This window comes from Suricata suricatta, chromosome 9 (genome assembly GCF_006229205.1).
Source record: "Suricata suricatta isolate VVHF042 chromosome 9, meerkat_22Aug2017_6uvM2_HiC, whole genome shotgun sequence".
In the NCBI taxonomy this organism is placed as follows: Eukaryota; Metazoa; Chordata; class Mammalia; order Carnivora; family Herpestidae; genus Suricata; species Suricata suricatta.
The window spans coordinates 32,541,100-32,555,835 of record NC_043708.1 but is presented as its reverse complement, the minus strand read 5'-3'; the positions used below and the strand labels follow the sequence as shown (position 1 = coordinate 32,555,835).

General features: G+C 40.2%; 1 protein-coding gene across 3 annotated transcripts in view; it reads right to left on the bottom strand.

Annotated features, from left to right (window-relative positions):
• ATP6V1D (ATPase H+ transporting V1 subunit D) overlaps positions 1-14,736 on the bottom strand; it is a 33,860-nt gene that overhangs the window by 7,285 nt on the left and 11,839 nt on the right. The window contains exons 3-11 of one of the 3 annotated variants that reach the window (XR_003913132.1): positions 12,130-12,209; positions 10,710-10,777; positions 9,562-9,606; positions 8,111-8,214; positions 7,474-7,540; positions 6,179-6,257; positions 4,586-4,793; positions 2,426-3,343; positions 2,294-2,333 (exon numbers count right to left, since the gene is read on the bottom strand). Coding sequence is in view for 1 of the 3 variants with exons in the window: in XM_029951395.1 (XP_029807255.1) it covers positions 4,652-4,793; positions 6,179-6,257; positions 7,474-7,540; positions 8,111-8,214; positions 9,562-9,606; positions 10,710-10,777; positions 12,130-12,209 (585 nt within the window). In the remaining 2 variants the exon portion in view is untranslated. Of the gene's footprint in view, positions 1-2,293; positions 3,344-4,131; positions 4,794-6,178; positions 6,258-7,473; positions 7,541-8,110; positions 8,215-9,561; positions 9,607-10,709; positions 10,778-12,129; positions 12,210-14,736 lie in introns of those variants that run through there. The other 2 variants (XR_003913131.1, XM_029951395.1) reach the window with 2 other exon arrangements.

Here is a 14,736-nt window from a genome sequence, read left to right as displayed (position 1 = left end):
TCCATGAAAACTTTGTGCGACTATACCCAGTGCTCCATGTCTTACGTTAACTATTCAATAGCATCAATAGTTAAGGACTTCATGGGAATTGGGGGGATGGGGATGTGCTGCTGTGCCCTGGGCAGGACAGTATTTGGTTAGAAGGCTGGTTTTGTCATCAGAAATAGTTCCTGGGGGCGCCTACCTGGCTCAGTTGGTAGAGCATGAGACTCTTGATCTCTGGAGCGCCATGCTAGGTATAAAGATTACTTAAAGTAAAAAAAAAAAAAAAAAATTCCTTTAAAAAAAATGTATCTTCCTGAAAAGTAAAACAGAAAAAATGGTGCCACTTTGGTCTCAAGCTACTCTGTTAGGCTTGAATTCATTTGTGTGTGTTTTAATCCTTAAAACATTCCATTAGAAAGATCAGGTTTTTTTAGCTCAGACTTTGTGGATCAGATTCACTGCACACTCAATAGATTCTGATCTAGTTAAACCTATACATCATAAGCTGATCTTTTTAAAATTGTCACAAGTGATTCTATAACCTTGCTTACTCTGATCTCTATAGTACAATAGAATGTATAAGTTACACTCTTGTGAATGGCAGATGGTCATAAACTCTTGACAGTTTCTTCCTCATGATGCAAAGTTTTTTATATACATGAGAAGGCATAGCACATTGGACAGTTTTTGCATTTTTATGTAAGCACAGTAGAATTTGAGGACAATGCCATACAGGTAATAAACTGGAATTCTGTGAATATAGCTGCTGTACTGTATACTAATATTTAATAGATTGTTATAACAATTTGTCAATCAGCATTGGAATAAAATTCTATCCAAGGGGAAATGCTAGAACAACTGACTTTGAGATCACAAGGAAAGGATGACCTGAAAGTCATTTGAACATTGTAGGAAAAGGACCTGGGGGGCGGGGAGTAGTTAAGCATCTAGACACAGGGGTTTGTCCTCTCACGCTCTGCCTCTTACGACCAGAAGGCAGCAGCTTGCTACATCCTAAATGTTTAAGCTAATGGGATTTTCATATTGTCTATATAGCTGTAGCTTTAAATTTTAACTTCTGTAATTGGCATGGAAAGTTATTTCATAGTCTTTTCAAGCTTTTAGGGATGGTGTGATGTGTGTCAAATGACCTCAAATGTGAATGTCTTGATTTTTATAATGACTTTAGCTACAGCATGTCCTGTTCCCAAAGCTAAACACTGGAATAACATGGAGTTGTCACTTAATTTAACATAAGCAGTTTGAGTTTTTTCCTGTGTCGTGTATGTATTTTTCTGTGTAATTTTATTTGAACAAATGTAGATAGATTACGTTGCTGTTTTCTGTTCAAATCTGCATGGCCTTGAAGTTGGCTGCAATGTGTCTTACGTGGAAATACTTTCAAGATAACCTTTCCTGAGGAAGAAAGTAGCATTCCTGGGTTAAGGGAAGGAATGCCATACATACTGGTTTTCAGGTCTGAAACACTCCAGCTTAGGGCAGTGAAAACCAAGGAATATTAGCACTTAACTCTCTTCAGGTTTCCAGTTTACTTTCTCCTAAGGAATGAAAGGTAGTCTATGGTAGACTTTTCATAACTGACCACTGTTTTCAGCCCTAACATCTAAAATGTTGGCAATTTAAGTAGCTCTTATGCCAGCCCCTGAGCCAGCAGGCTGTAGGGCCACGTGTTTTAACAAAAAATCTACCAAGGCATAGGCCAGGTCAGTGAAGTCCCATAGATCTCTTGTTAGCAACACTGGTAGAGGGATAGAAATGTTCATGTCCCAGACTCTTTCAGTCCCAGTGACATGGATGTATTGTGTTGGTACTTAAAAAATCCCCCCCCCCCCCCAAAAAAAGCGAAAACTTAGATAACTGACTTTCTTAAAAAAGAAAAAAAAACCCCTGCTATCCATCCAATTGTCCAACCCCTCTGGCCACAGTTCATTTCCTGTCCTTGGTGGTTCTGACTGGAGACTCCCGTGTCGGGGAGGTCTTATCATAGGAATGGTATCAACAGCTAATAAAACGCACATTAGCAAAGGAAGAGATTTCCTTATTTGAACTAAATTTTCAATAAGTCAAAACAACTGGAAAGAACAGTATTTAGACTAATCCAGATTTGCTTTCTGTGAAAAATGTATGTATGGTTTTTTTTTTCTTACGGCCTAAGGAATAAGTATTGATAAGGAATGATTTGAATGTAATTTTGTGAATGTGTATGGAAAATATAAACCAGGGATATAGCCTTAATAAAAGGTAACCATTCTTGACATCTATTGTTAATCCTCCTTTTTACTCTTACCTTGTATCTGCACTCTTATTTTGAGTTGTCATACTGCACACTGTATTGTAAAAACAAAAAGTAAAATTATATTTCAAATAAAACCAGAGTAAGTTGTGTTTATGTCCTCGGCTGTCCAAGGCTTCAACTCACCTAACCACCCTGTCTTCACGTTTTTGCCAGAAATAAGTTCATTGTACTCTGTGGGTGAAACGTAAAATACCTTTTCACTTAATAGGGAGAACCCCCTATTGACACATATGTAGGTTCTATCTCCTGGTTTTAAAAAATTAAAGATAGCCTAACACTGAATTCAACATCTTCTAGGGAAAAAGTTATAAAATACTTAGGCAAATTTCACTTCTGTGCAGCCAAGGATTGGAGGATATGGTTAATTCCCACCCTAGCCTCAAACAGACAACACTCATTTCTCCCCTTTTCTACTCTGCCACTCTGGATCTCCCAAGGGAAGCAAATCATACCCAAAAAAGTGTCACATATATACGTACCTGCTACCCAGCTGGCTTTCTATTCTTGATCACATCACCCCACAAACTGTTCACTATTTTAATTTCTAGTTCATCAATATGCTAAAACTATAAGATCATCTGAAGTTGTGTAGGATGTCTGGCCAAGGCCAATAAAAAATAGAGCTTTAAAAAGCCACAGGAAAAATCTAGATTCTTCTCTATCAGCACTTTAAGATGAACACTTAAATTTTACCTAAATGAAAACCTAAGTAATCTGGCTCTCTGTAAGCACCCTCCAAGAGGCAGTATGTACTGCTTATGCACAAATGCCTACATTCCAGCCCTATTTGCCCTGACAAAGCTTCAGTTTCTTCGTCTGCAAAATGGAGAGGACAGGATTTACACCTTACTCCGGGGGTGGGAGGATTAAATGTAAGCAGGTCAATGTTACCTATTTTCAAGACTCAGGAACTCACTAGTTTTCCCATCACTACCAAAGTTACTTACAGAATAAAAGCTCAGATTCACTGTAACAGCATTTCCTAAAACTCAGCTCCTCCAGGACAGGCCTTGTATCTTACCTTTACCCAAAGTTTTAAATCTAGGGAAGGCAAAAAAAAAAGGATAAAGGTTAAAAGTATCAGAACACTGAGGGCAGACTGCCTAGATTCACTGCTTTCTGGCTTTCTGACCTAGAACCAATTACTCAAGCTCCTTGTGCCTCAAAGTTTTCTTCTGTGAAAAGTGGGGTTAATGTAACAAGTATCTCTGTATGGTGGTTGTGATAATATAAAGCACTTAAAACAGTGCCTGGCATTTAAGTATTCTATAGCAGATATTAAATGTTTGCAAAATTAGTTGGTACTTTAAAAAGCCTTGGCTGTGCCATCAATGGGCTGAAATACAACCCTCATAGGCCTAGTGTTAACCATTTCACTGAAAACTCTCTCATAGCCAGCCACCTCAAATTGGGTACAAGAAAGCCCGAGTAATCACGGATGGCTCACACCAAATCAAACAGCACCACAAACCTGTCTGCCCCTAATCTGGCCACTCAAATGCCTCATCTTCCTATTTGGAAGACAGCAAGTTGTTACTGTTTAGAAGATAAAAAGTTACTTTTTACACTTACTCTCAGGTGATATTTTTTCTTAGATTAGGAAAGTATTAATAACTCCTTTAACTCCCTGGATATTTATGAGTGCCCCAAAATTCAACAGTCCTCTCAGTAAGCTTATCAGTAAAGCACTTCATATGAAGGTGGGGATCAAGGGAGGCTGTCCCCTCCGGCACGTCTGCAGAGAAAAGTCTCCAGGTGACAACCACATGTGCCAATCTGAACAGAACATGACTCATCTTCTTAGTAAATTTTTTAAATAAAGGAACAACTCATTTTTAAATAATTTTACTGTTTATACCATAGTCACATTAAAATTGGCAGAACTCCCATGACAGGACAGAGACCTGTCATGCAAGGAAAAGCAGTGAAGTTTCCATAAAGCTTGAGAGCAGTACCACGGTGACACAGGGACGGCTGCAGCAATCTCTGGGAGCAGGTAGGGACAAAGGGGGCCAGAGCGACAGCTGGCCTGGGGCCACTGCTGTTTCCTAAGCGGAATTTCCTACCAAGCCTGGTAAGCAGAGCACTTGTAACAGATGTAAACAGAATAGGGTACCGCTTCTGGAGAGGAAGTTCTACAGCTTCCTGGGCAGGGTCTACAAATCTCATGTAATAAATTGGTTGCGGAATTATGGTTTTGCAAAGGCAGCCCCATAACCAACATCCAAGGAAATTTTACCACCAGTGAAATTCTTAGGCCAAAAAATAAACAGCCACACATACCAAACCTACACACGGTGAATTAAAATGGTGCCACGTTAGGGCTTATGAAAGAGCCAGAGCAGGAGACTATTCAAACAGAAGATCCTCATCCTTCTCTTCAGCCAGAAGGTTCGCAGGCTCCATCACCTCTCCAGCTGCCCTCCGCTGCTCCAAGTCCTTCTCGGATTTTTCCTTGAGAATCTTTTTCTTCTCTTGTATTTTCTTTAACCTATAAAACGAGGGGATTTTCTGATCACAGTTTCGGGTCTAAGTAGATGTGATTTCTTCTGGTTTTGAAACAAACATATACAAGCTAGAAAAAAACCTTATTTCATTTTCACTGATTTATAACCCACTTTTAAAGTATTTGAGGTATAGACATATACCATTTTAAGCTAATAACAGACTCCAAAAGTTCCTATACCAGACTGAATAAACTTTGAAATCCATCTCTTGATAATGGAACAGCTTTTAAGCATTCAAACATTAAAATTTTCGGTCAATCCATTTGGATCACCACAATCCTGAATGTCACTGAAGGACAAACAATAACCTTTTATAATTAAGACTATAAATCATACTCAGATGCTACTCAAGATGCAAGGCGGCCACATCCTCCCTGAATACCTGCCATCACCTGCCTCCGACTTCTCGGCACACTGTCCCCTGTGTACTGCCCACTGAGATCTGCTGTCCCTATGAGCTCCGATCGTTCGTAACCAACTCACGTGCATCTATCCGAGGACTGTGCTAATCCTCGAATGGTATCATTTAGCTGATTACGTAATGCCCCCAAGTACTTTAATACTTTCTCCTGAAACATTTTCACTATGCAATATATATTTGTTGATTGATTAATTCCAGTTTCTTTTTACATGGGAGACATACAATCTAAATTATGATTTCATTTTAAAGATTAATCAAGTCTATGAATAGTTTCTCCTAAGGGCCTCACTTTTTGGAATGCCACATTTTTTTTTTTCCTCTTACAGTTTATTGGCAATTTGGTTTCCATATAACACCCACTGCTCATCCCAATAAGGGCCCTCCTTCATGCCCATCACCCCTTTTCCTCTCTCCCCAACACCCATCAATCCTGTTTGTTCTCAGTATTTATGGTTTGCCTCCCTCCCTCTCCTTAACTATTTCTCCCCTTCCCCTCCCCCATGGTCCTCTGTTAAGTTTCTCCTGTTCTACATGTGAGTGAAAAGATACGGTATCTGTCTTTCTCTGCCTAACTTACTTCACTTAGCATAACACCCTCGAGTTCCATCCACGTTGCTATAAATGGCCAGATTTCATTCTTTCTCATTGCCACGAAGTATTCCATTGTATATGTAAACCACATCTTGATCCACTCATCAGTTGATGGACATTTAGGCTCTTTCCATGATTTGGCCATTGTTTGGCATGCCACATTTTAAGTATATGCAAACCTTGGCATAGATTAATCTCCATATAGCCTTTGCCAACATTAGGTCTTGCTTCTTATTTATCAGAATAAAATACAGGCTGTGCTAATTCTAAAGAATATAAGCCAACAAGTCTCTGAGCAAATCTAGCCTTTGGAATATGAAAACAAAAAATGACCAATAACGGCCAATTCCAACAAACCTATAGAACTCTTCTCGCTCTCGCTCATCCAGCTCTGTGATGATGTAAGCAAGGGTGCGTTCGATCCGGGGGATGATGACTAGGGTTTAAAAATACATATGTGTGTGTATGAGAACTTCAAACCTTTTTCAAATTGCCAGTGTTCATCTGTATAACACTTTTTCTAATTATAATATCAATGTGCATTTAATACAAGAAAGAAAAAAAAATAAAGTATAATCCAACTACTAAAATAACTACTGTAAATTTTGGGTGTATACCTTTCTAGGGTCCTTTCTATAGACAAACACTGAACCACAATATACACAACACTGAATGTACTGGATTTGTATGACTAACACCAAACCACAGATGCTATATATAAACTATCACCAATCCACTGTTAAAAAGCAGATCATCAGATCCCAGGGTCAGGAGATCAAGCCCCCAGGGATTCTCTTTCTCCCTGTGCCCCTCTCCTCCACTCACGCTCTCTTAAAGAAAAAAGAAATAAGGAAAAAAAAAAAAAAAAGAGTAGATCGTCAAGCAAAGAGAATGCACTAAGTCGCAGAGTTTGACAGTAGTCACAAGGTGCTACTTTACACAGAACTGGTCTGTCTGCTGCTAAAAACTGAACTCGAAGGGTTGGAACTATTTATAACCAACCTTCCCCACTGTTATGCTTGCAATTCCACTGACAAAGCCGGACACTAGCAATGGACAGGAAATGTGTGTTGAGTTTTTAAAAATGAGAGAACCTCGTCTTTAAAGGACCAAAACGAGTTCTTTGCTGCTCAAAATGTATTCCTTTCTTACCTTAAAACTGAGTGTTTCTTTAATGAAAAAAGTTCCTTGAACGGAAAGTACTGTGCCAACTCTAAGCATAGTTTTGAACAATGAAGTAAGTGATGGAAAAAAAATACATCAAATAGGGAAATTTTCAGGAATCAAGGAGAAGAGCAGGAAAGGGTTTTAAAGTTGAATATCGAATGTGTTCAAAAGAACACTGAGTCACTGGAAAGAACTAAAGAAAGCACGAGGGCTCCTGAAAAATAGTTGGGCCCTCTACTCATAACCAGAAGTGAATAAAACATTCCAGAATTTTTAACTTCCCATGCCACTGCATAACTCCCCCCAATCCTATACATCCTTCTATCAGAGCACCTAGTGACCCCTTCACTGCTGACTCGCGGCGCTCCCCACCGGGCGAGGTCGCCTTCACCTTGTGATCGGGGCCGGATTCCCAGCGGCCGAGTAGCAAGTGTGGAGGTGTGGCCAAGCGGTGAACACGGAGCCGCACAGCAGCTTACACTCACCATGTTCAATGGCATTTACACGCCTGTTGGTTATCTTAATAGCTTCATCCAGCGTAACAAAGGAAGTCTAAAATAAGACAAATAATGTGAGCATGAAGTCTTCCTAATCATGTCCTGTTCATTCGGCTTCATGTAGAAAACATTTAGAAACCAAGACTATTTTTCAATCTGCTTAAAAAACAAGAAAGTTCTTGGGAGATTTCCCCAGAGCTAGCTCTACTGCCTTTCTATTACAATTTGTTCACTTCAGATTTGCCTAATGTTATAAAAATGGCAAGGGGAGAGAATCAGGCATTATTACAGAGATCTAGATTAACTAGTCACGAAGGGGAAAAAATAGCTTTCATGCATAAACTGTGTTATATTTACATTTAAATCCAGTTGACTGTGGCTATTCTCAGCTACCCAAGAGTGAAACCATACCACTGCACACCCGTTTTGTTAGTAGTTAAAAAGTAGGGACAATGGTACAGAAGCCATCATTTCAGGACTCAAAACGTCCCTGGTTTTTTTCCCCACATAAAATCATGGAAATAGTTTGACGCCTAAGTGCAGGATGCATGGATTCAAGACCGGAATCTTCCCCTCTGGGCTCTCATGTCAAAGGAAGCCAGTCCCCAGCTCTCCTGCTACTGACCTGAAGCGAAGCTAGTTCCACCAGTAATTCCACTGCTTTGGCATAATTCCTCTTTAATTTAGCCAACTGTTCCCCACCTCTGGCTAAACCAGTCAGTTCATAACCTGAAAGAACCAGTCAGACAACATTTGTAATTAGACAGTAAATAATCTTCCCCATAAATTTCCCAAGAAGAAGTCAGAATAATACCAACCAAGGAGAAACAAATTCACTAGCCCTTGTTAAATGGAAACATTAAGTACCCATCCTTCTCCCTAAGACAGGCTGAAGAGTGAACATGTTTGTTCTGATGTGAAGTTTTTTTAAGTACTAATTAGTAAACATACACTGTAAGATTAGTTTCAGGTGAACAAGCCAGTGATTCAGTACTTCCATGTAACGCCCAGTGCTCATCCCAAATGCACTCCTTAATCCCCACCCGCTACGTAACCGACCCCCCCACCCAGCTCCCCTCTGGTAACCATCAGTCTGTGCTCTAGACCTCAGAGTTAACAGTGAACATGCTTCTCTTCCCAAGGAAGCTATTCTAACTACAACTATACGAGAAGCTTTTAACCTTCATTTTATTTACACTGTTTCCCGTCCCCTTGTACATCACATGGCCTGATGCCCATCGTACAGTAACACTCCATTAACAGGGGCTCTCGAGGATGCTCCATTTCTTTATTCAAGCCTGTACCAAATATCCTATGCGAACCAATGAAAGAGAAGTACCAAAAACTGTTGTTTCTATGAAGAAAAGTTGATTACTTTAGAAAGAATAAAAATGTTACAACCCCAAAAATGCTATCAAATTAGGAAATTCCAATACAACTGTAAGAAATTGAGCCTGAGCTATAAAAATCTAGGAAAAATCAGCAGAGAGTCTAAAACCTTATTTTAAAGAAATTCAAACTGAAAATTATACACAATGCATTATGGGTATGTAGAAAGACAACACAGAAGTCTAATTTTTTTTAATAGCAAATGACTGTACATTTATGTATTTCTAGGCAGAAACAAAACATTTTAAGACCTTACAATGGGGGCGCATGGGTGGCTCAGTCGGTTGAGCATCTGATTTCGGCTCATGATCTCATGGTTTGTGGGTTCAAGCCCCACATCAGGCTCTGTGCTGACAGCTCATAGCCTGGACCCTGTGTCTGATTCTGTGTGTCCCTCTCTCTCTGCCCCTCCCCTGCTCATGATCTGTCTCTGTCTCAAAAATAAATAAATGTTAAAAAGAAAAAAAATTGTTAAAAAAAAAAAAGACATTACAATGTTTTAAGACTCTCTGCCATAACACTTTGATTGACTATCGTCTCAATAGTACCAGATAAGAAGGCTGCTAACATTGGAACCACTAAACTCAAAGAAGGTTTATCGATCTAGCACCGTTTTCCAGAAAAAAAAAAAAATTGAGAGGAACCTGGAGAATCCAGAGACACAGACTACCAAAGTTTCACACTTACTGTCAGTTCCTTCATGGTAATGTTCAAACACTGGCAAGGTAACACCTGTTAAACACAAAAACGTGAATTCACAAACATGGCCTTGAAGTACTGTTTCTTAATCACCACTGTTCCCTGCGTTTCTTTTTCAGCAAATACTTAAAAGTGAAGAGACTGTCTGGAACTGGAACTGGTTTCAGTGAATTTAGGAAGCTGCGATCTTAAGCACGGATTCCTATTTAATAATCAAATTATCCTGAGTAATAAGATCTGTCACAATTTTTTTCCTTTCAGTTTTGAGGTAGACATAAAATAAAATAAAAAAACACCTGCACATATTTTATGTATAATTTTGATGAACTTGGATACATGGGTACATCCATGACACCACCACCACATTCAAGGCAATCAACCTATCACCTCCAAAAGATTTGTGTCCCTTTTCACGTGTGTGTCTGTGTATTGAGAACACTCAACACGTGGGGTGCTGGGTGGCTCAGTCGGTTGAGCATCCGACTTCAGCTCGGGTCAAGATCTCATGGTTTGTGGGTTCGAGCCCCGCATTGGGCTCTGTGCTGACAACTAGCTCAGAGCCTGGAGCCTGTCTTGAATTCTGTGTGTCTCTCTCTCTGACCCTCCCCTGCCCATGCTGCCTCTCTCTCAAAAATAAATAAAACATCAAAAAAAAGATTAAAAAAAAAACCACTCAACACAAGAGCTACCCTAAGTTTTAGGTACACAGCACTGCATGGTTAACTACAGGCACTATGTTGTACAGCAGATTTCTGAAACTTACTCATCTGGTGTAACGGTAACTCTACACCTAGTGAACTCTCCGTCCCCCCCCCCCCCGCATCCTCTGGCAATAGTTTTAACATGGAAAGCCAATAAACTTGTTCTAAGTAGAAGAGATTAGCTAAGACATGAAGATCTTGCTGTACGAACAGATTAATTTTTAATGTCATCTTTTCTTGGGGCACCTGGGTGGCTCAGTCATTTAAGCATGACTGACAGCCCAGAGCCTGGGGCCTGCTTTGGTTTCTCGGTATACCTCTCTCAATCTGGTCCTCTCCCACTCGTGCTCTCTCAAAAAGAAATAGAAACATAAATACATACATATATAAACGTCCTCTTGTCTTCCTAAGCATGCTAAAGGGTTGAAAAGTTACCTGCTACATTATCTTTCTTAGCTCGAATCTTCACTTGGGCTTTATTTACATTTTGAATAACTGTGGTGCTGCAGAAAGAGAAAAGGCCGCGATTTAGTGAGATTTCAGAGTGAGAAAACTACAGAGACCTACTGGGTAATTTCAACAAGGGTGACAGAGCACACAACTCAGTATGTTCTGATCACTGTCTTTCCAGAAAAAGAAAAAAATCATTGCTGCCAGAAGAGGGCCTCAGAGAGTAAAGAATGAACAATTTTTCAAAACATTAACCATAAGAAAATAACAAAACAACGATCTGAAAATACATGAATGGGCTGCTTGAATTTTCAGTCAGGCATGTGGTGCCACAGAAGTGACTTTAAGGGCTTTCAGTCAGTTAATGTAATTGAGAGAAAATTCGCTCCCTCTAGGTTTGCCGTCCAAACCTTCTAGATTTGCCTAAGCTGGACTCCACTTCCTTTACCCTGGAACCTGACTTCCATCTGGTTTTGTCCAGCTCCCCAACTTGTTTGTATAACCGCCCTAAACACATCCCCATTCCACTCATACTACTGAGTCCCTCTCCGCTAGAAAAGGGACTGCAAGGTGCTGTCCCACGGACACTGGCAAACTTCAAGTCCATCGCTTCCAAACCTTCTGCCCTGGGGGCTGTAAGACTTGCCCCCCAGGTACAGCTCCTGGATAACACGAACTAAGAATGGAGACACTGTGTCATGGGGTAACGATAACAAAAATGAAACCCCTGAAAACCATTTCCACCTCTGCCCCCCAAACAGCCGTGCGCCCTCAGGACGGCACTGAATTTAAATGGAGAATAGTAACGCTTGCCTGGTTTACCCCGCGAGATTACTTGGGGAGAATCACAACATAACTGGCAAAGCCCCTTTGTTAAGGAAAAACAAAAACATTTTATATGCTCTGTAAAGCAGGTACTGAGAGGACAAAAGTCTTAGAGAATGTACGCCCTTTAACAACCAATTCCACTCTCAAAGTTATCCTTAGGAAATAATATTTCTACAGAAACAAAAATATATAAACATGAAGGGGTTTATGGCATCTTTTCTAATATTCCAAAAATCTGAAAACCAACCCAAAGGTCCACCATTAGGAGAAATGGTTAATTATGTACATTTAGAGAAAGGTTCGACAGCTATGTAAAAACCAGGGGAAAAAATGTTCACGATATAACGTTAAATGAAAGCAGACTATGAAACATTAACTGTGCGGTGGCTACAGCCGTGTGACGGCACAGGCGGTGCTAACACAGACACGAGTGCTGAGGGCGCAGAGCAGGAGCAAACACTTCAACCCCATCGTCTGTCTTGAATGCTGGTATGTTTTGCCTTAAGAACAGCTTTTAGGGGAAATTCTGAACATGAAAGCACTTTAATTTTTCAAAACACCCCATTAAGTCTCTTACCTGAAGTCCCCTGCCGTGAACTTGGCCTCAGCGAGTGAGAAGGCGGCTTCTCTCATCACTTCACCCATCAACATCTTCGTCTGCAAAAGCATAAACAACTGATTCAACCAAGTTTTGTACAAGGAAAAAAAACATCAAAATTGCCTTTCTTTAATAACCAGTATTTCATGCCAGGTGCGTGTCTAAAATATTGACTTCATAAAAAATATCCAGTTTTGCTTTAATGATTTTGGTTATGGTCATTAACAATGTTACAAAACCATACGGTTTATAATTAAAACACCAGAATAAAGACATGAAGAAACAGAAAATGATCTTTACTGAAGGACTAATCTTATTTCTGAAGGAGTTCATGCCAATTTACTCAAAATAATCTCGTAAATTCACTGCAATGCAGTCAAAATCTTAATGGCATAGTTACTTTAATATAAACCTGGAATGTTGAATGTTTGAGAAAATCCAATAATTTTTTAATTTTTATTAATGTTTTTTATTATTTTTGAGAGACAGCATGAGCAGGGGAGGGTCAGAGAAAGGGAGACACAGAATCCAAAGACAGGCTCCAGGCTCTGAGCTGTCAGCACAGAGCCCAACGAAGGGCTTGAACCACGAACCGCGAAATCATGACCTGAGCCGACGTCGGACGCTTAACCGACTGAGCCACCCAGGTGCCCCTCCAATAATCTTTTTGAAAGGAAAAAAACTAGGGCAGATGGGCAGAGTTACCAAGTATTAAAAATGTATAGCTACATGGGACGCCTGGGTGGCTCAGTCGGTTAAGCATTCGACTTCAGCTCTCATCATGATCTCACACTTTGTGGGTTTGAGCCCTGTGTCGGGCTTTGTGCTGGCAGCTCAGAGCCTTGAGCCTGCTTCAGATTCTGTGTCCCCCTCTCTCTCTGCCCATCCCCACCTACACTCAGTTTCTCCCTCAAAAAACAAACATTAAAAACATTTTTTTAAATGTACAGCTACAATAGGGAAATTCATTCACTATGGGGACAAATAAGTCAAGGAAACATAACAGAACTCAGAAAGAGCTAGAGATCTATATGGGAATTTAGTAACATAAATAGACCATTTAACTGGCCACCCATTTACAAAATGATAAGCTAAATCCCTACCCCCTCACATCATACATACACACACACACACACTCCAGTAATTAAAGTTAAAAAAAAACCCTATAAAACATAGAATATTTTATTAATTGTTTAGCCCTTTCTAAGCATTATGTGTAACCCAAAAGCCATGTTAAAGGGAAGAAGAAAAAAACAGCTTGACCAAACAACAACAAAAAATCTTTAAAAAGCTAGAAGACAGTATTTTTGGCATTTTATACACTAACTAGAATATTTGTAGAACCTCCACAAAAGATATTCACCAAGAAAATCAAATTACCAATAAACATGAAAAGATGTTCAACCTCAATTTCAAAAGTGGTACAAATTAAAAGATACCAATTTTTGCCCCATAGATTGGCAACAAAGATTAATAATACCCCGTGATGAGGAATTTGAGAGAACAGGTCCTCTCATAGTCACCCGTTAGGAATGTAAATTGGTAGAACCTGGAAAACAATTTGGCAGTTCTCCATCAAAAATGTAAATGAATAGATGTTTGAGCATCTAAGATTTTCCAGAGAAATGTCAGCACATACACTGTTAGAAGGTGGAGGAGAGACAGTCAAGTACCTTCCAGGCTAAGACGACACTCTGAGACCAAACACAATGCAAAGCATTGCAGCCTATTTACAGACTTTTTGCAGGGAGGAACAAACGATCCAGGCAGCTATGCAGCTATTCCCTGCCAAGTCTGGATCATAAGCCCCCAGCTTCTATAGAGCAGGAGGGGGCGGGCCACGGTGGAGAGGTCACAGGGGTGTTACCTACAGCCGTATCCTCTGTGCACCAGCCATCTCTACTGGCTGCCAAGGGAGGTCACTTCACAGCATGAACAAGATGGAGGGCAAATGCAAGTCAGTGCTACCAGCACTCCTGCACTCTACCCTCAACATCTTTGTGGCCCAAATAATCTTTACATGTCATTCTTCCACAATGACCCAACTGCTGGGAGACGCGTCGGCCTTGCTGGATGACACAGTCACAACAAGGAAACGGCAGAGGTTTGCACAGCTCCTGCCAAGAAGCAAAACTGGTATCTCCTTCTTCTATTGGTCCATATTGGAAATGGAATTGCTGTTATTGATTAGGCTGCACAATGTTCCAAATCAGACTGATATTTCCCACACAGATACCTCCTGAGAAGCATATTCCCACCTCTACAAAGAAGAATTTAGACAAAGCACTGCAGATGTTTGTCAAAAGGCTCTTCTAATGAGCCTCACAACCCCAAGACATAGATAATAGAAGAGGGTTAAGAACAAAGAGTTACTATTCACTCTGGCCTGGAGAAAAAGAGCCTAGAGATAAGAAACAGACAAGAGCAGGACATAAGTTACCGCACAGACCTTTGCTAATTGGTGCCACAAATACCTTCCCTTACACTGATACCCGTTATGAGGATGGGTAAGAGTAGTTAAAACTTAAACTAATATACAAAGGCTGGCGCATCTAGGGCCCGTATGGTGCTTACACCTTCAACATC